Source organism: Phaethon aethereus (genome assembly GCF_964289735.1).
Source record: "Phaethon aethereus genome assembly, chromosome: 1".
NCBI classification, from domain to species: domain Eukaryota; kingdom Metazoa; phylum Chordata; class Aves; order Phaethontiformes; family Phaethontidae; genus Phaethon; species Phaethon aethereus.
In genome coordinates, this window is record NC_138575.1 from 199,398,945 (window position 1) to 199,420,034 (window position 21,090).

General features: G+C 46.4%; 1 protein-coding gene across 1 annotated transcript in view; it reads left to right on the plus strand.

Annotated features, from left to right (window-relative positions):
* Window positions 1-13,691, plus strand: part of FLT3 (fms related receptor tyrosine kinase 3) — a gene marked incomplete at its 3' end in the record, with an annotated part of 44,757 nt that extends 31,066 nt beyond the window's left edge. Inside the window, exons 11-24 of the mRNA XM_082000039.1 lie at window positions 506-617; window positions 2,964-3,142; window positions 4,622-4,734; window positions 4,839-4,971; window positions 5,061-5,165; window positions 6,475-6,585; window positions 8,611-8,764; window positions 9,113-9,246; window positions 9,616-9,740; window positions 10,106-10,228; window positions 10,855-10,966; window positions 11,050-11,149; window positions 12,465-12,570; window positions 13,557-13,691. Coding sequence (XP_081856165.1) covers window positions 506-617; window positions 2,964-3,142; window positions 4,622-4,734; window positions 4,839-4,971; window positions 5,061-5,165; window positions 6,475-6,585; window positions 8,611-8,764; window positions 9,113-9,246; window positions 9,616-9,740; window positions 10,106-10,228; window positions 10,855-10,966; window positions 11,050-11,149; window positions 12,465-12,570; window positions 13,557-13,691 — 1,742 coding nt within the window. The remainder of the gene's footprint in view (window positions 1-505; window positions 618-2,963; window positions 3,143-4,621; window positions 4,735-4,838; window positions 4,972-5,060; window positions 5,166-6,474; window positions 6,586-8,610; window positions 8,765-9,112; window positions 9,247-9,615; window positions 9,741-10,105; window positions 10,229-10,854; window positions 10,967-11,049; window positions 11,150-12,464; window positions 12,571-13,556) is intronic.
* Window positions 13,692-21,090: the final 7,399 nt, after the last annotated feature.

The following is a 21,090-nucleotide window of genomic DNA, read 5'->3' on the forward strand; positions in this document are numbered from 1 at the left end:
GCCCCTGCCCGTGACTCGCACACGCGCAGTCCTGCCTGATGCTCTCGGTTATCTCAGTTCTGCCACGTTGACTGCAGCATCTCACCCTTGCTCTAGGTGAGGGATCATTATTTGTTATATATTATTTATACAGGGATCCTCTGTGCACATTTTGTATGAGCCGGACCCCCAGAACTGGGGTGTCAGTGGAGTCCTAGGGCCGACTGCTTGCTCCGAGCCAGAAAAGCAGAAGTCAAGACTTCTGATTTCGGCTCTGCCACTGTTTTGGCCTGTACAAAGTGGCTGCTCCCCTTGCCCACACTGGCGTCCCGCAGAACCGAGGGGTGGGACTGGAGGAAGGAGGAGGACTGAGGGCTGCACCCAGCTCTCACAGTGACATGTGGGTGGGTTATTTTGAAAACACAGAAGCAGATCTTGATCTTGGCAGATGTACATTGCCACGTAAACGTAAAGGGTTTTGGTCTCTGAGTGCTGACAAAAATTGTCTTGTGTTATCTTGCTGCAGGGAAGCCTGAAGTAACGATGCAGTTGTTGTTCAGGCAGATCTCCTGCATCGCTGACAGTTACCCCGCCTCATCCTGGGTTTGGAGGAACTGTCCCAAACTGAACTCGTCCAAGTAAATGATTTTCCTTCTTTTTGATTCATCGCAAAGACCATATCTGAGCTATCCTTATATGAAGACTGACTTGTAAGAAACTAAGCGTAAGATGCACCCTCAACTGTTTGTATGAGGGGGCATGGTGGCCCACTCCAGAGGAACCAGATCACCAAAACTAGGGAAAGTTTTCAATTTTTTTATTGGCATCAAATGAAGCCTATAAAGATCTGTATCTCAGGCTCTTTACACTGAAATAAACCCCACTGGGTTTATATCAATAGTTAGGTAGTTACGAAGTCCAATCTAAGTTTTTCTCTTGGCCTGTCAAACCTAGAGGGCATTCAGGGAATGCACTGGTTAATATGGTCTTGATTAATTGGTTAAGCTTTTGTTAATAGAGCTGTTACGGTGACCTGTTACCACAGCCAGTGAAGTCAATGAGGGTGTTTCCAGTAAAGTTAGTGAGAGCGTTTCCATTTCCTTTATTTATTTAGGGCAATGAGTCAGGCCCTAAAATTTCAAGAGAAGCTGAGACAGCTTTGAGCTGTTTTATGTACTCTGCAGTTTTTATTTTAGATATGCCAAAAAACTAATAATCCCACAGTGCAGAAGAGTACTAGGTCGAATTATCTTTCGGGAGACTGTAGATAGAATCATAGAATCATAGAATAGTATGGGTTAGAAGGGACATGTCAAGGTCATCTAGTCCAATCCTCCTGCAGTGAGCAGGGACATCTTCAACTAGAGCAGGTTGCTCAGAGCCCTGTCCAACCTGACCTTGAATGTTGCCAGGGATGAGGCACCTACCACCTCTCTGGGCAACCTGTGCCAGTGGGTCACCACCCTCAATTGTCAAAAATGTCTTCCTTATGTCTTCCCTTCTAAGTCCTTATGTCTACCCTCTTTTAGTTTAAACCATTACCCCTTGTCCTATCGCAACAGGCCCTGCTAAAAAGTCTGTCCCCATCTTTCTTATAAGCCCCCTTGAAATCCTAGAAAGCTGCAATAAGGTCTCCCTGGAGCCTTCTCTTCTCCAGGATGAACCCCAACTCTCTCAGCCTGTCCTCACAGGAGAGGTGTTCCATCCCTCTGATCATTTCTGTGGCCTCCTCTGGACCCACTCCAACAGGTCCATGTCTTTCCTGTGCTGAGGGCTCCAGAGCTGGATGCAGGACTCCAGGTGGGGTCTCACCAGAGCAGAGCAGAGGGGCAGAATCACCTCCCTCGACCTGCTGGCCACGCTGCTTTGGATGCAGCCCAGGATACAGTTGGTTTCCTGGGCTGCAAGTGCACATTGCTGGCACATGTCCAGTTTTCCATCCACCAGTACCCCCAAGTCCTTCTCAGCAGGGCTGCTCTCAGTCCCTTCATCCCCCAGCCTGTACTGATACCAGGGGTTGCCTCGACCAGATGCAGGACCCTGCACTTGGCCTTGTTGAACCTCATAGGGTTCACATAGGCCCATTCCTTGAGCCTGTACAAAGCTGTAATATTTTAACTAAGTATAAAGAAAATTATCTAGACTATTTTCTCATCCATACCTCTGAAGAGCTGCCTAGCATCAATCTGTTTGTACAGAAATGGAAAAGGAAAGAAAACATCCAGCTAGTCAGTTTAAAATACTCCTTAAAACAGATTTCTGCAAAGAAAATGCTGTGACATTTCTTTTCTTGGGAACTTCCACATGTAGAAGCTAGTACTATGTGTAGAGATTAATAAATTTTATTTATTTACTTACCTCTTCATTTATTTATGTGGACAGTAAATTAGGCAGTAAGTTGATGAATGACAGAAAAAGCTAAATGCCAAAATTATCTGTGTGGGCTTCCTTTCCCATGATTATAACATTCCCTCTTTCTGCATAACAGGTCTTGAATAAGTCATTAATACTTGGTGGATGCTCTCCATCTTGAGTGAGAGAAACTTTGTGGTTGAAATCACATACCTTCAGGGAAAGGAGTTAGAACTTTTACTGTGGGTTCATTTTGTATTTATTGCTTTAGTAGCAGCTCATTTGGAGCTGCTCAGTGGTTTGAGTGTTTGAGGTAAAGGTGAAACCAGCGGGAACAGATATGGTAGGCGGGGGTTGTGTCAGCTGTGAAATTGGTGGGGGTCTGGAAGGTCACAGGGTGCAGCTGCCCTTCCAGGGCAGTGGTGGAGAGTGGGAGTGAGCCCAGTGTAGGAGGTAGGGAGCCCAGTTCACCTCCTGCTGACCCTGCCATGTCTATCACCAAAAAATAAAGCCCATCTATCCCTCCCTCCCTTCCAACACAGGCATAAGACACATTTTGAAACATCCCACCTTCTCCCTTGGAAAATGCCACTGTCAGCCAAAAATCAGAACTGGTTTCCTTTCTTTTTCAGCTGTACAGAAGAAATCGCTGGAGGGATTCACAACTTCTTGCCACAGAGGAGATCCATGGGGTCATGGATTTCAAGCAGTACTTTACATGTAAAGGAGACAACGACCACCTTCTCCATTGAGTGCTGTGCAAACAATTCTGCTGGTTCAGCCTGCAAAAGGAGTCTCATTAACCCGTCAGGTACCCTAAGCTAGTGCTTTAGCACAGGTTTTCTCAATTAAAGCTGGCATGGTAAAACTTACAGTATTTTTAATCTGGCTAAATGGCTGACTGTACAAGAGCATCGCAGGTAAAACACAAGCACTCTGTGTATACAGCGTGGGAAATGATCGGTGAATGGGAGACATATGTCTCTTTTTCTCTGGTCCCAAAGCAGAGGCCTCCCTCATTAAAATGAGCAGAAATTTCACATGAGTAGGGGGTGCAGGACGGAACCATGGCAATGTTGTGGTCTGCTTTTTTATTTCCTTTTAGTAATCTCTACCTGAAACCTGGAGGCATCAACTTTGGGAAGAGCTGAAGCCACTTTGGTAGCTGGTGGCAGATGTTGGCTCTTGTTCCTCTCCTGGAGGTCACTGTGGTGCTGCCAGAAATGCCCATGGGAGCTCTTCTCACCCCATGGAGGTTATTGCACACCTGAGCAAGAGCATAACTGAGCCAACAGACCTACTCAGGGGTCAGTCCCTGTCTGGGAAGCAGGAGTGAATATGGGGAGAGAGGCATTCTTAAACTGTTGTAGGCAGGTGGCAGAAGACTAAGCCCTGGTTTGGGAACCACTGTACGATCTCTCTTCTTGTAAGGGACATGAGGGATTCTTTCCTTGTTGAACAAGAAAATCAATATGATTATTTGCCCATTCACTTTATACTTGTAACATCATATACATCCCATAGGGAAAAATATTTCAATTACAGGGAACATGCTGTGGCACCTGGGAACTGTTTTGAACCATCCAGATATTTGCCGTACCGAGATTTCCTTTGTCATGGATAAACAAGCTGTTTGGTGGTTTTGACTACAGCCAGCAGAAGATGTGATCACTGATAGAGTTTGAGCATTTATCTTGAAATTACAGTAGAAAGTAAGCATAATACTTACACTCTTAGAAACTACCGGAATATGAGGACAGGTCTCACGTAACACTTGCCTACCCACAGACGCCTTACAGTATGGCCCTGGCTTGTTAAGAGCAGTCTTGGCTGAGCAGCAGAGCAATGCTCCGAGCAGGTTGTGTACAATCAATCCACTCCAAGCAGGTTTCGTACAGTCCATCCGCTGATAACTGGTGCTTCGGTACCTAACATACATTGCGTGGGGGAAGGCACAGGGTGAGAAGAGGGAGACATGATGAGAAGAGGAATTGCTTATTCCTGTTTGTGCTCTCGATGTCCAATCCATGGATCACACCAACACCTCCATGCAGTTAGATTTATTAAATGGTGTAGCATTTTTTCTAAATGAAAACAGCTGTCAGAATTACCCAGCATTTAAGTCCTCCTGCCCAGCTGCTTTACACGTGGCTCCATCTCATTCCCTGTGCAGAAGAGGCTCAGGCATGAGGGGACTGGCAGAACTGACCAAGAACCACAGGTTCTCCTTGCACCTTTAGCTGTACACACAAGCTCTGATTCAGTGGGTAGTAATATGTATCTCTTAAAGTTGCAGGAGCTGTTTCTTCGCCCCCGGACAATGCTGCATTCTATGTCTCTATTGGATTTCTCCTCCTATTGATCATTTTTTTGTTTGTATTCGTTTTTCATAAATACAAAAAGGTAAAAGCAAACATAAATACCTGCCCCTTCTTCTTTTATTCCTACCAAGCCATTTCTTCTTCTCTAAGACTTATTCCACTTTTCTGGTTTTTTTCCTTCCAAAGCAATTTAGATATGAAAGCCAGTTGCAAATGATACAGATGATAGGCCCATCGGATAACGAGTACATCTACATCGACTTCACAGAATTCGAATATGATCTCAAATGGGAATTTCCCAGGGAAAATCTGGAATTTGGTGAGCAGTCCACAAGGCAAATCACAGTGCTGGAGTAGTAACCTGTGCTGTACCAGCTGCAAATAATATTGGCATATTGTGTCTTGTAGGACAGGTCCTCGGTTCTGGGGCTTTTGGGAAAGTAGTGAATGCAACAGCTTATGGAATTAGCAGTGCAGGAGATTCAGTCCAGGTCGCAGTCAAAATGCTAAAAGGTACGATAAACTCTGGGTGCCTTTCACAAGCCATGATGTATTCTGGTGACTCCAAAGCAGAAGTGGTGTTGGAAAAAATCCCTTTATATACAGACTTTTAGCAGCTACACCTCACAAATGCTTGGTTTCAAAATCCTTTCAAAATGCTTTCAAAATCCTGTTTCAGTTTGGAGATGTATTGCTGAAGTGCCTTCTTCCTGCAGCATGTTGCATTTTGTCCTACACACCATAGATCCGCATTGTGTGGGGAAGGATGGAGCTGCTCCACTCTAAAGAGGATGAATGCAATTTCATAGTGCAGATTAGCCCGCTAGTCCCATTGGTGACTCTGTGGACTTCGGAGTAAGGTCTCTTTTTCTCATAGTGCTGTTGCACTCCCTTCACCTCCTTCTGTGCTAGCTTGTTTGCAAAACTTCCAGCACATCTTCATATAGTCTTTTTTTTTCTTGATGACACAAAGCAATTTCTTTCCATCTCTCCTTATGTGTCAGGCTTCTTAAACCTCTAATCCTCCTTTGCTCTGGCCTCTCCAAACTGACTTGACCCTTCATAAAAGCAGTGTCCAGAAGCGAGCCTCCCCCAGAGGAGGAGGGCTGCCTCACTGGATCCGAAGTACCACAACCCTGTTGATACATAACGGAATGAGCTTCACGTTGGCAGCAGCACCAGCACCCTGCTCACCTGTGTGCCCACACAGTCCCTTCCTGCCAGCTCTGCCATCCAGCTGTTTTTGGATTTTTTTTTTTTTGCACATGTGCATCAGCTTTACGCTTCCTTGGTCCACTCCCTTGCAGTTATCTTTATGGAAGTTCATCTTGATCATTTTGGTCCACGTCCCCAGTTCATTGAGATCATGAGAACCAAATGCTTGCTGAAAAACAAGCCTAAAGCTATTATGGAACCACAGTGTGTCCTTGTATTTGATTGTAAACTGGTTGTGCCCTATATGGCTGTTAAGACTTTTTTTTTTCTCTTGGCATTTCTCTCCAACAGGGTTGACTGCCATTTTTGCTGTGCGTGTGAACACCTTAATACATTGCTGCCATTCCTTGCCACCCCAAGAATAACAAAAAATAACATTTTATAACTGCTTTCCCAAGCATTCAAATGATCCACACTCACACACACATTCATCTTCCACCTTTGGCTAAAACTTTTTATACTGTACAATGATTTTTTAGGATGTTCCCAAATGTTCTGTCAGTCCAATTAATTTGAAATGAAGACTTGCGTGTGACAAAGCATTGCAAACATTTATGTTTTTATTTCTTTGCTGGAGATTTCCAAATCTGTATAATTACTTTTACAGAAAAACCTGATGCTTCAGAAAAAGATGCTCTAATGTGTGAGCTGAAAATGATGACTCACATTGGAAGCCATGAAAATATTGTGAACCTACTAGGAGCTTGTACTGTGTCAGGTAACTTGCAATTGTGGAAAGGTACCAGTTAAAACCTCCAGACTAAGAAGGGCTCCTGAACAGAAAAGAAGTGTCAAAAATTGATCGTTGAAAGCAGTACTGAAAACATCCAAGCCATAATTAATCATCTATTCTTCAGGCTGCTGTTCCCCTCTTCAGCCCTCAATCCCATCTTTGCCCAACCATTTTTGCTGTTCTATGCTGGCCCAAAACAAGGTGAAGATGAAATGAAAGCAAAGTTAAGGCCATGCATGTGTACAGAAATGGGTCCTTTCTGACTGTACTTGCATGAAGTGATACAACAGCCCTTCTTTAGAAGAGGTTTTCCCGTTACAGTGGTGATGGCACTGATATGGGCCAGTTTATTAAGCAAAAAGGAAAAACTTAACTGGTGTAAGGTACTTCTGTATCCACATGATTCTGTTCACATAAAAAAGTGTAATTTATGTATTTTTTTAAATCATACTGCTCACCAAACAGTGAAGTTGTAGAAAGAAATGGAAAGATTACCTAAGGCTAGACAGGAAAGAAAATACATTGAAAGAGAGCAGGGGGAGGGGGAAGTAAGAAGAGGACAAAAGTGAATAAAGAAAAGAGAGACAGCAAGATGGAAAGAACTAAGCAAAGATGGGCTAAGATAAAAGTGGCAAAATATTATCACTAATTAATTATTGTGTGACTTGTCATATCATTGAGGCAATGTACATGTATCTTCCTGTCCCAAGAACTCCGTCTCTGGCCAGTTCAGCAGTGAACAAGAGCGGGTGGAGAGACCCTAAAGAACAGACCACCTCGGGGGCAAGGGCAGGGGTTTACCCAGTGTTTGCCCGTATCATGAATTGTAACACCTGCCACTGAAAGCCGTGGCAGATTTTCTGCCACGGATGTTTATTGAGTCAGAAAGACCAAAGATAACAGTTAACTCTTGTTTTCCCAGTTTGCATCAACAACAATAGTGTTGTGCAAAGGCATTTGAAGCATAAGAGAAAAGCAATAGATCATTGTTGGTTGCATTAGTTGATTTGAAACTATACGGGCTGCCACTGCCTTCTGGAAAATTCAGCAAGATGTGATGGTGTAGGCAAGAGAGCTGCAGGGAAGACCTGCTTAGTCTGGCCAGGTAGGTCAGGGACACTTCCAGCCTTATCCAAGTCCCATGTTCAGAAGCATTTACATGGCTCTCAGGAGTTTCACATACATCCTCTTCGAGACTTTACAGGCTTTTTCCAGTGTGCCCTGCCTTGCTTGACATGGGACTTCTGGCAGAAGCATCCACAAATTCATGTTCAGCCTTTCTGAGCCAGAAGTGGTGACGCCAGTGTTAAGACTTTGCAGGGGTGATGTGTGACCACTCTGAGCTCTCCCTGGGCAATTCACTCTGCTCCTGCTGGCTTGTCATGGCTTTCCTCTGAGCCTGCCTGGTCAGGAATTGGAGGTATTTTTCCTTTCTTGAGAAAGTGGCCTGACCAGTGCTCCGCTCAGACACATACCCTTGCAAGGTCTTTCCCTCCTATAGGTCCTCTGGGCAAGCACGCTTGGGTTTCAGGTGGTCTTCATGGGGAAAAAAAAAAAGGGGATATTTCTAGAGCATGGAGGTAGTGCAGATAAATGAAAGTGTAGGTCAAGGGATACCAATTCACACTATCAAGATAATTAGCAGGGGTCATTTTTTGCTTGAATAATGTATGATTTAGACAATATCTTGCATCTTTATAGCCTGTGCTGTCCTCCCCACTGCCATTGGTATGGGGAAGGGTGTTTGTGCCTTCATACGGATTTGCAAACCACCTTGGGAGATGCACCACAGCGAAAAATCAGCTGCAGACTTTCCAAAGGGACATTACAGTTGGTAATTACAGTCAGGAAACATTACCTGCCCATTGGTACAGGTTGCCTACCCAGGAAGGGAAGACGCTTGGCACGTTTAATACAGATTTGTCCTGGGAGAAGATGAGGCATCATTAGAGCTTTAATGGGGAGAGTGCTATAGATAGCAGGAGGCATTTACATTTCCAACTATTTCAGGACCAATCTACTTGATATTTGAATACTGTTGCTATGGTGACCTCCTGAACTACTTAAGAAGCAAGAGAGAAAAGTTTCACTGGACACTGACAGATATTTTTAAACAGCACAACTTCATCTTTTACCACAATATCCATTTGGACCAAAATTCCAGGTAAAGCATTCAGCATCTGTATAAAGTTACTGTCTCTTTTTAAGCTGTATTATCAGCTGTGTTGTAAACTGATGAAATTGTTGAATTTTTGAGAATGTGCCTTCACATACTTTAATAAGGAAGGCCTTGGGAAAAACTGAGATTTTATTCTCATTATGATGTTCTTCGCACTGGATGCAAAAGACAAGCAATTTCTTGTTTCTCTTTCCAGTTTTGAGAAGACTCATGTCTGTGCCCAGATTTTTAATAGCAATAACTGATCATGCTCTTTCACTGAAAAACAGTTTATGTGTAGAAGATTATGTGATCCACTGTGTGTAAACTTTGAAAATGTGTCGCCCACTCCAGGAAGGGAACTGAACACCTGAAGCACGGTGTGAATACGACTCTATGCAGAGAGGATGAATTTGAAATCACACAAAGTCATCAAAACATGAATGTGACATCTGGATCAAATGGGATTGTGCTGTACTCTGAGGAAGGCAAGAGATTAATTGCTTTTATCTCTAGTAAATCTGTTATTGTTGTATTTATTATATTATTGATCTAACTAGACTAGATTCAGTAACACAGGAGGCCCCTTTCCATCTGTTTCTTCCCTCCTGGCATAAATTTTGCTGGAGAAGAGTGCAATAACATGACCAGTGGCATATGTTTCTTGTCATGCTAGTATTTGTGTATGAAAATACTCTTTCCTTTGTTCTGTGTCTGAGCAAAGGATGCAAAAGATGGATGCTCTTTGTGATATTTTTCTTGGTAAGAGCACATGAAAATCCTTATAATAGTCATTAGAATTAATCAGAGAGTGAGGAAGCCCACGGAAAACTCATACTGCTGGTTATTTTTCACAGATAAAATTAAGCATACAAGCAGACAGATGGATGAAGAAGAGGATTTTAATGTGCTCACTTTTGAAGACCTTCTTTGCTTCTCTTACCAAGTTGCCAAAGGAATGGAGTTTCTTGAGTCCAAATCGGTATGGTGCAGGGTAGCAAATCGTTCAGATGATAGAAAAGATGGTAAAATGCATCAGTCTATGAAAGGCAGACTGAAAAACAGAGCCACACAGTGGCAGGCTTGAACTATACCTCCTTCCCCGGCTTTACAGCAAAGACTGGATTGCAGTTTTAGGCATGACCCTGAGTAAGAAGTGCCTGCACACTTCTGCCTGTTCTGGCCCTGTCCCTTTGTCACAAGCAACTGGGGACTGTCCAGCTTGCTCACTCTCCAAACTGTTTAGGTGGAAGGAGGCACCAAATTCAGAGCTCTGTGTGAGACAAGGGAATTATCTCTTTCTGATACCAAAGGCTGCAGAGCGTTAACCCTTCCTTTCCTTCTAAGTGCATTCACAGAGACCTCGCTGCCCGGAATATACTAGTGACCCATGGAAAAGTGGTGAAAATATGTGACTTTGGCCTTGCCAGAGATGTAGTTAATGACTCCAACTACATCGTCAGGGGCAATGTAAGTTCCTGAATACTCTCTATTTTTCATACCATTGTGTGAATGATAATGAACCAAGTGAAGATGTGCATTTTCAAATTCTTTGTTTGCTTTACAGGTATCTGTAGAGACAGTGCAAGTGCAGAAATCTCATTTTTTCCTACCCTTATAATCAACCAAATCAAGCTAGTAATAGCATTTTAAATGAGGTGATACCTATGTCCTTTCTAAAGCACACTGAAATCCATTGATAGGAGTGCTGGGAATCGTTTACTGTTAGGGACAATAATAGTATAGAGGCAATAGCTTATGTGTGATCCCCTGGCTATGCGAAGTACAGGGTGGACATCTCCACCTGAGCTACTCACTATGGAAGTCAGAGGAGGGAAGAAGGCCCTTCTAAGGCTGAGATCATCTCTTCCTTAACTAGTCGTCCTAAATGGATGAGATGAATTGGCTCCTTAGAAGTCCCTATTTCTCTCTCTAAGGGAAATTTAAAGGGAGATTTAAAGGGACTACTAAGAGAGACCCAGATTTTCACAAAGCAAACCTGAACTGGTCCTACTCAAGCCATGAGAACTACAGTGACTTATCTAGAAAGCCTGTGTCACAGCATGACTTGGTCTTCTTTTCCCCTGTCTGTACAGGCTCGATTACCCGTTAAATGGATGGCTCCTGAAAGCTTATTTGAGAGGACATACACAATGAAGAGTGATGTCTGGTCTTATGGAATATTACTATGGGAAATATTCTCTTTGGGTATGTTCTATAACGCAACAAAAGAGCACTGCTTGGTTTTGACAGCTTCTGACTTAACATGTATTCTCCAATATTTTCCACAGGTGTAAATCCCTACCCTGGTATTCAGGTTGATACAAACTTCTACAAATTAATACAAAGCGGATTTAAAATGGACCGACCATATTATGCTACAAAAGATGTGTAAGTGTATTTTCTGAGTGATGCACAGCATGGGAATTTCTATTTACTCGGTCGCTATTTGTATGATCTTTTAGTTATTGTACACTGCACCTTACTCAAAAAAGTTGCAAAAGGTGAGATCCTCCTCTAACTCAGAAAAAGGCTGCTTGATCATGTAGGTTTTGTCCTAAAGCAGAAATGATCAACACTAAAGGTTATGTGTGCTTGAAAGGACTAATTTATTATCTTTATTTAATTGTGCCTTCCTTTCCCAGGGAACTTCTTGTTCTCAGATCACAGACTTTTTATTTTTTCTTTTTCTGTTTGTTTTTTTTTTCTTTTTGCAAAAGCAATGTTATACCATATTCATTTTGGATATTAACTAAATCTTTGGTGATTTTTTTCTAAACTTTTTTTTTTTAATTGCGCTTTAGCATGTTTGATTCAGTTCCAGGAGGCCAGGGATCCCCTTAGAGAAAAACCCTACTACGGAAGAGTTGGTGGGAGCTATTCCTATGCATATGATTTTCAGCCTGTGTCTCTCTGCCTGGATGGGCTCTGCCTAGAGGTGGATCCCAGGGGACAAGAGAAGAGAAGGTGATGGGGAGCTACAAGATCGGGAGCATGGAGGAAAGGGAAGGACTTCAAGTCGTCTGAGCTCTTTTGGCAGACATTTCATAGATGGTCTAGGGACTCAGTGCCTTGCTATGACATGATACTATTCTCATCCTCTCCATGTAAAGACTGTAATGACATTAAAGCTACAGGTGAATCTGACAGATTGACCCATGAAAGATTGCTGTGGGGCTTATAAGTATCAGGGAACCTATCGAGTTTGCAAGGGACTTAAGCAGATAGGTGTTGCACTGGTCCCTGATGAAACCAAAAAATCTCTAAGGTAGCGTTCAGAAAAATTTTTGTGATGTCAAATTACATAAAAAGACTTGCTGTGAAAAGTGCCCTCTAGACTACAGAGTCCACAAGGAGCAGGTTCAGCCCCAGAGACAGACAGGAATTTTCTTCCTACCACTTTCTGTACGGAAGCCGAAAAACAAGGTTAGCATGCCAGTATGTGCTAGCCAGGGTGAAATCCTGGCCTCAGTCCTATGAGGAGGATTTTTCTAAGGACCCTGGTAATGCCATGTTCTTCATTTCACTCTTTGCCCTTACTTTTCTGTATGTCTTCCTCTGAAGCAACACGCTCAAATCTGGCCTCATTGTATTAAAATCGTTCTGGTGCCCCATGATTCCCATCCAAATTCTGAACTTCCATGTAGTCACTTACAGAGACTCCAACAGCTAATATGTTTTCTGTGTCACCTCTTTGCTCCTGCAGCTATCGCTTGATGCAATCGTGTTTGGCCCTTGACTCCAGAAAAAGACCCTCTTTTTCTTGGCTGGTTTCCTCGCTTGCCTGTCAGCTGACTGAGGCAGAAGGAGCAGTAAGTAAACACAGAAAGAAGAAAAAAGTTTGGGGGTTTGGTTTTGAGGGTTTTTTTGTAGCCCAGTATGAACTGAGAAATAGTCTTCAGGTTTCTATTCAAGTGTCCCACTGTGTTATGGAGCTATTCCACAGGGATCTATGTAAGAGTTTGAGGAAGTTTTTTCTGCCATCAGAAGGAATCCTGACCTCCCTGATGAGGATTTCTTTCTTCCCACTGCCTGCACGGGGACTCTGGAAGTTTGAAATCTCTCAGCCTGTGCTATGGGAATGTGCTCGCCTTGTGCAGGAGCCAGTGCAGTTGGCTTTGGTGATGCTGATAGCTGCCATGGGAGGGGAGCTGAGCACGGGCCACCTTCCAGGGACCTCATGGGGGGCCACCATAGATATGTGCTGCCACGTCCACACAGACATAGGGCCCTATGTCATTCTTAAAGGTCAAAATAATAAACAGGATCTGAGGAAGTTGTATTCCATCCTTACCAGACTGTGATCTCTTCCTCATGGAGGATGAGCAACTCCTTTCAAAACTACCAGTTCCTAGCTGGGTATCCACTCTGGGCTAGACACTATTTCCCAGTGCAGTGCACTTGTGAACCTTTTGGGATGTGGGGAGCTATGAATGACTCTTGCCTTTGCAGCCTTGAGCCTCTCCACAGGCTGTTAGCCTGGCAGAAGCTGCCGAGCATAGAGGCAAACTGATGAGCAACTTCAAAGCACTTTAGCTACAAAAAAAAAGTCATTCTTTGCAGTCCAGTGCCCTTCCTCAGCTCAGCTCTTTTTCACTAGATAAGATCCATCTCACTTAGGTAGTTGTCTGGACTCCCTTTGGAGTCAGTGGGAAGTAACAGGCAGATCTGGTCTGATTCTCCCTCAAGAGGAGGTGGGCTGTACCTTACAAGTGCCTGCTTCACAGGGAGAAAAGTAGTCTCCAAGTACAATAAGTAATAACAGAAGACCTCTTTTATTTCCTCATCCCAATTCTAGGTTTACCAGAATATGAAGAAAAATGTTTCTACACACAATTCCAGCATCAAAACTAAACCATGTGTAAGAAGGGATGAGGAATCTCTGCTGTCCCCAACTGTGCTCCAGCATGAAGACTCTCAGGTTGAAAAATAATCTGGGTTCTGGATTTGATCTCAGTATTTTCATAAACTCTGTGTAACATAAATGTTTTATATCACCACTAAGAAAAGAAAATGTTACCAACTGCTGCTCTATTCACACTTCTTATGGGCCAGTCCATATTTACGTTATTTTGAGGAGAAGACATGATTAATTTCTTTGAATTCAACAAACATGTCTATTACAAGAGAGAAGTAATGGTCTTTTTGCTGTCTCTCTACAACCAGATATCTCTTTTCCTGGTTTTATGTAAATGATGTCTAATCAATGCATTGAATTCAGACTGTTCTTGCCATATTGCAAGCAAATGCAAGGAAATCCATTGGGTTTTAGTCAATGTTTACAAGTATGGACTACGCATCTAAAGAAAACTGATGTGATTTACAGAAGTGCTACTCATATCTTCATCTCCAGATGTCAGCAAGTGTTGGAAAATCAGCCTTGGTTTACAAGGAACTATAAATTTGAGTGTGTATGACTGTCTTATCCTGAATATCTCAGTTGCTGTGAAGTTCCCAATAGGTGTCTACTTCAGGTGAGTTCATTTCATCGAGCTTTAGGTACTCGGGTGGTCTCTAGTCATCCCGGCTACATTCTGTACCTGCTGATGACAGCTACGCACTTACAGTGAGTGATTCCTTTCTACCTAAAATAAGCATCTAAAACAGGAGGAGTGATAGTTGGAGATGACCTTCTGCCTCCCTAGTCTAGAAAATCCCGGTGGCAGTCTGCAACTGGAAGTATCAGTTTGAGTTATAGGTAATTCCACTATTTGGGCCCTGTGTGTTTTACCATCAAATAAAAATGTTTAATTTTAAAAAAATTCTCTTCTGTAGCAATTTAGAAGTGTAGTATCATCACTCCTAGTTCCCTAAAGTCAGCCTGGATGTATGAACCCTGCTGCAATAAAATGAGAGTATGTCTCTCTAACTTTCTCCCAGACTCCCAGGACAATAACCAGAAGCTTGATGGTTTTTCAATATAGCGAAAAAGACACGTTATTTTCATAGTGAGCTTTGGGGATTTGTAAATGTGGCTTTCGTAATTACTAATGGGATTAATTTGTCTACATCCCAGTGAATCAAGGTGAGAATATACTGGTTAATAGTTTTCTTCTCTTTTACATTTTACAAGATGCTAACTGCAGTTAGGATTTCCAGTGACAAGTGTTATAAATTAATAACTGTTTGCACAGAATATGCTGTCACATAAATTGAGCTGCCCTTTACTAACAGTGTCTGAAAATAATTAATGTTGTAATACAGTGATTATGACTTGTGTATTTTTGTTAACATTGTTGAATTGGCAAGGAATCATTGATTTTTTAATCAGATATAAACTGCTGAAGAATAATTCGGAAAGCTAAAGATAGAAATAAAACTTTAACATTGCATTTTCTGGGAAATATATATGACTTTTAACATACTCCTATAGCACAATTTCAAAGTGTTCAGCAACAAGATGTCAGTGTTCATCACTATTAACACACAGTGCCTGCACTGGCTGGAAAGCGGGAGTTGAGCGTCTTGTGCAGACAGGAGGTTTCAGCCTTCCGAGCTAGAGGAGCTTAACGCGGAACTGGTTACATCCAAGCCTAGCTGGCCCTGGAAGCTAAGCAGGTGTGAACTTGGCTCACAGAGGAGAGGATGGGAATTCCATGTGCTTTAAAACATGCCAGGGAGTTTTGTCAAGTGTTTTTCCGCAAGATTAAAAAAGGAGTGGACAGAGGCCATCTCGTCCCATCATCGCTACTGAGCTGAGACTCGGGAATATAAAGGCAGATGGAGAACCTCGGAGCTAACACAAACTCCTCGTGACACATATGTGAAAAGGATCTCAGGCAACATGGCATCCTGTGAGGAAGTACAATGAGGAGAAAAACCCTCCTGTAAGGGCTGGATGTGCGGTGGGTTGTGTATTCGCTTCCAGACAGAAGAGAGAGAGATGGAACAAAGCTACAGGAGGTATTAACTGAAAAATAGTATCTTTTAGGAGCACATTTCCTTTCCAAGATGCTTCCAACACAACTTAGCAAAGTGCTGGTCTATTGCTGAGGTTTGTGCAGAGACACAGCCGGTGCCGTTTAAGGAGCAGGTTCATGATTCTTGAAGGAAAATCCCACTTTTCTCTTGTTAGGGTCCAGACCCCTAACCTGTGCCTCCAGGAGCAGGTTCTCTGGAGAAAGTGCTAAATTCCCCCTGTAGTGAATGGGGAGAGTTAAGCTCGGTTGAAGACCTCCAGCAGAGATCCCGTTAGTGTAAGTTAGAAGCATTAAGTGAGGCAGAGACTGAAAAAAATTCGGTAATCATTAAGCCAGGAAGAAGAGGAACAGAAGGGGTTGAGGTCAGTTAAAAGTGCTGAATGGACGCCACACTCGCCTTGTTAGCAATAACAGAGAGAAAGAGCAAGATAGAAATATTTGGCAAGCCAAACTGAAAGACAAGACGCCTTGAGGAATCGGCCCTCATTGTCTTTCCCCTTTTCCCTGCCAAAGCACACCGCGGAGCCTGCAGCCTCGCCCTCGGCGGGAGGCCCCGGCACATCCCGGTAGGCCCCGGCATGCCCCGGCAGGCCGCGGAGGCCCCGGTAGGCCCGGACAAGCCGCGGGAGGCCGCAGCAGGCCCCGGTCCCCGTCCCGTGGCCGGCGCCGGCACTAGGTGGAGCTCCGCGACCGCGGTGCGCGGCGCCTCCCGGACGGCGGCTTCCAGCGCCTTTCGGGCAGCCTAACGCCGGTGGAGGAGGGACAAGGAGCCGGGCTGGCGCTTAGCAGCAGGGCCTGGGTCAGCCGCGGTGTCTGGACCAGAGCTACAGCAGAGCCGGGGGAGCGGGCTGGGGAGATGGCGCCGGGCTTTAGCGCATCCGGCCGTCAAAGGCAACCCACAGCCAAACCTCGTAGCACTGGCGGAATGAGCCAGGTGCCAGCGCAAACCACTCAGACCTCTCCCTCAGTGCATTTGCCCAAACAATTGTGCCCATATGTCACAGGCAGCAGATACTGAAAAAATAGGAGGCCCTTCTCCATCTGGCTCAAGAGAAACTGGATGTGCTTCTCCAACACAAGTCTCACTGTCAGGTTTGGGATATGTGGGATGGGCTCTCTGAAGTCCCTCTGGGAGAAGCTGGAACACATACAGTGGGATTGAGTGCACCCTCAGCAAGTTTGCAGGTGACACCAAGCTGAGTGGTGCAGCTGCCACGCCTGGGGGACAGGATGCCATCCAGAGGGACATTATTGCAGCCTTCCAGGACTTAAAGGGGACTTATAAGAAACATGGGGACAGACTTTTTAGCAGGGCCTGTTGCAACAGGACAAAGGGTAATGGTTTTAAACTAAAAGAGGATAGATTTAGACTGGATAGAAGGAAGACATTTTTGACAATGAGGGTGGTGAAATACTGGCACAGGTTGCCCAGAGAGGTGGTAGATGCCCCATCCCTGGCAACATTCAAGGTCAGGCTGGACGGGGCTCTGAGCAACCTGCTCTACTTGAAGATGTCCCTGCTCATTGCAGGGGGGTTGGACTAGATGACCTTGACAGGTCCCTTCCAACCGAAACTCTTCTATGATTCTAATCATGTGTTGAACCAGAAGAAGACAGCAGAACTGTCATGCTGGCTAGCAGTGGTTTTCAGTCCACGTGTTCATAGAGGTATGTGGTAGGTGATGGAGAAACCCAAGATCCTATTTGCTACAGAGACATTTGCAGATATGTCATTTTTAGGAATCCACACTTCCACTAGGAAATATTTTGCAGGTGCAGAAAACAAAGCAGGCTGAAGATATGGGCACTGGCCATGCAGCTGGGCACACCAGATCTCAGCCCCCTTATCCCAGACACTGAACTAGATGAAATACCCAGTGGCACAGGGCTCCTCTTCCCAGCTAAATGTACTGTTGCATTACTGAGTCGCTGCCTCCTTCCCTCCCCCATCAGTGGCTAATTAATTAGGCCACACAAAGTAAAACAGCTATAAAAAAAGGCACAAAAAGCCCTACCCAGACCAGTGGTTGAGGAGGCCACAAATCACATCAGAAAGAAGTGGGACCTGAGCCTAGCTCCTTCTCATCCTTGATGAGCATCCCAATTCTGGGCTGTGGTGAGGTGGGGCAGCAGTGCCTTCCAGCCAGGTTGTCTGAGACCTGAGCCGGATTCATGTTTCCCCACATGCTTCCTGTGGAGAAGATAAAACAGGGGGGCTGCTCAGGTCAGGGATCTGTCTTACAGGTCACTGACACATTAAAATTTTGGAGGTTATGGCTGTGCTGGAAAATTGATAGAGCAACAGTCCTGGCAGAAGTGTGGGGGCCTTGGGTGTGGTATGGATCAGATCTCAGCTGAGGAGGATTTTTAAAGACCGGTGTTCTGGAGAGAGGTGCTCACCATGGGAAAGTGGTTCTGTGATCACCTCCGTACAGGCACATGCAGACTGGGGTGTGATTCAGTTCGTTTAGATACTGCTTAGCTGTGATCACAACCCATGGGAGATCCTGACAGTGACCCACTCCTCCTGCCATGTGCTGCTTTACACCCACTCGTCATCCATTGCACTGGAGCTAAGGTTTGGCACTTAGCTGTGGCTGCCCATATGTGCCCAGAGGTGCCTCTTCCTAGCTGCACTGCGGTTCCCCTCCCTCCATGCCCTATGCCATGGGGACATCACTGTCTTCCAGCTGAAGAAATCCTGGACGTTACTTCTAATCACAGCCCTCCAGCCCCACCAGTAACATCCCTTCAAATCCTAAAAAGGAGGTGCCTATCTCTAGTTTTCACCATATTTCTCCTGGAGGAGTTACTACCTACCTAATGTGGACTGGAATGACCTTCAGAAAAGCCATCCGTGGCAGGGGAAGCCGGCTGGGGGTGTCCTGAGTGCAGAAGGGCTGTGGAGCTAAACCCACACAGAGCCGGGGCTGGTCCCTGGGATCTGAGTGGCCAGAGGATGGCAGTGTAGGCTACAGCCCGGAGCCTGGCCCGGAGACCTGGGCCTGGCCCTACATTTCACTCCTTTTGGGGCCTCTTTTCAGACTGGAAAAAAAATCGGGTGAGACTCCTCTTCCCTCCCAGGAACTAGAAGAAGACAGCTGGCAGCAACTCGGAGGTGGTGGAGAGCAGTAAGGCACCAGTTTCTTCTTGGAGCCAAGAGGGCTGAGGTTTCTTTGTTTTGGAGGGAACAGGTTTGCCCATGGAGGAAGAAGAGTCTTCTGCCTTCTTACAGCCCCAGAATAAAGAAAGGTCCCATGTGGGAGCCTCAGCCTGCTCCCTGCCAAGCCAAGGTTGCACTTGGCACCCCCTGCTTCGGACTCCCATGTTGCCTAGCACAAAATATTATCCACAGAACACCACGGCCCTGCAGGGATGTATACAGTCACGGCCTGTGAAACCTTCAACTTTGCAAACAACAAACCGTCTATGTGGGCCAGAGCCGCCCCATGCCTTTGCTGACTGAACAGGTTTGCTGGATTGGGCCTTCTGAGGAAAACGGTGGTATGGGGCAGCCACCCCATAGCGTCTTGCCATGGAAGGCCCTTGGCAGGGGGATAAATCAGGACTAGCGCTGCTGAGACGTGTGGGAGGACACGGCCACGGGCCATGCATCGCCTCCCGGCCATGGTTACCGTTCAAAGCCGGGAGTTGTAGGAAACAAATCAGTGAGGAAGGCAACGAGGACACCGGCTTCATATTGCCCCTGGGGCGCAGAGGGGATAGCCCGGGGGCTGGCTGGTGGCAGACGTGTGCAAAATGTTTTGCAGCTGGAATTTGATGTTTTGCTTGGCATGGGAGTCAACACGCACGTTAGCGGCACCATCCTGCCGGCTGGGCCAGGGCTTGCGGCTTCACCCGGGAGCGGCGTGGCTCCGGGCGAGGTTTGGAGAGACGAGGGACACCCCTGCCTCGACCTCCCCAGCCCGGCCTGCCGGTGGCTCACTGCAAAGCTGAAAGCGTGCAGCTGGGGAGCACCGCGCTCCCACCACGTCCCCCCGCTGAGGCCGGGCTGCGAGCAGGGGAAGATAACAGCGGCCCTGCATGGTCCGGGGAGCGTCCGTGCGGGGCCAGGGGGCGTTCTCGGGGGGCAGGGGGCGATAACAGCCGAGGCCCAAGCTCCCGCCCGGGGAGCGGGGCCACCGCCGCCTCCGCCTGCCGGTGCCGGTGCGGCGGAGTCGGGGGTGGCAGGGCGGCGGTGCCCCAGCCCGGCACGGGGTCCGTCCCCCCCCCCAAGTCTGTGCTTCCTTCCCAGCAACGCGAATCCGCTCGGGAGCGAGCGTTTAGCATCTTAACCCGCTTCTAGAGGTATGTGCTTAAACAAGCCGAGTATCAACCCCACGATAAAAGTATTGGGTTATTCTGCAACGTAATCTACATCAAAGCCTCGGGGGCTGCCGGCTTGAAAAGATCCAAGATGTTTTCTGAGTCCTTATCATGTCTGTGCTTAGGGGGAGTCATAAATTCCACAGGTCGGACTAACTAACACACGATTCCTCCTTCTCTCTCTTCGGCCACCAAAGCGCTTTCAAGCAGGCGCTTTTTTTTTTTTTTTAAACCTTGCAAACAAAGCTCCCGGTTCCGCGTCGTTAAGGCGGGGGGAGAGGGGAGGGTACCCCCCAGGATCCCCCCCACCCCGAGCTTCTCCTAAGTGACAGAAAAATAAATTATTTAAACCCGAAAACGATTAGAAATCAAGGAGTATGCGCATCCCGGCAAGGGTCCCGGCAAGCGGGAGCCGTCGGTGGAGGAGGGATGACGGGGGCTGCGCGGCACTCGGCCCTTCCCAGGGCTTACGGGGAGCTCTGCGGACCGGGACGGGGGTCCCCGGGCTGCGCTGCCCGCCCCGTTACCCCGCAACCTGCCCCAGTCCCGAGGCTCTGAAGCGAGGTGTCCGCTCCAGAGCCGGGCACCGGCCACCGCCTCGCGGGCAGCAGGGAGCGGGCAGCGGGCAGCAGGCAGCAGGCAGCAGGCAGGGGCTCCCTGCCCCCGGAGTTTCTCACACAGTTATGCCGCTGACCTGACTCCCCCCGGGGCAGGCAGATCCCCTCGGAAATAAGTATTTCAGCTCAAGAAGTAAGGCTGGGGCTGAAGGAGGAAGGCGGGGGGCCCGGCGTCTGCCCGGCCGGAGCCCCGAGTGAAACGACCCTTCAGTGAAAATCCAGGGATCGGGGGACGGAAGGTCATTCCCTGCAAACGGTAGCCCGGTCGGGCACTTGTCAGCTTGAGACGCGTTGGATCGCATTTCCCCTATCAGGATCTAACGAAATAGGGAAAAACAAAACAAACAAACAAACAACAACAACAACAAAAAACAAACACAAACGAAAGAAGCAAAGAGGGAGAGATCCGGGACTCGCCCGCGCCCTACTCCCGGGGTCGCCGCTCCCGTTCCGGCGGGAAGCCCCGAGA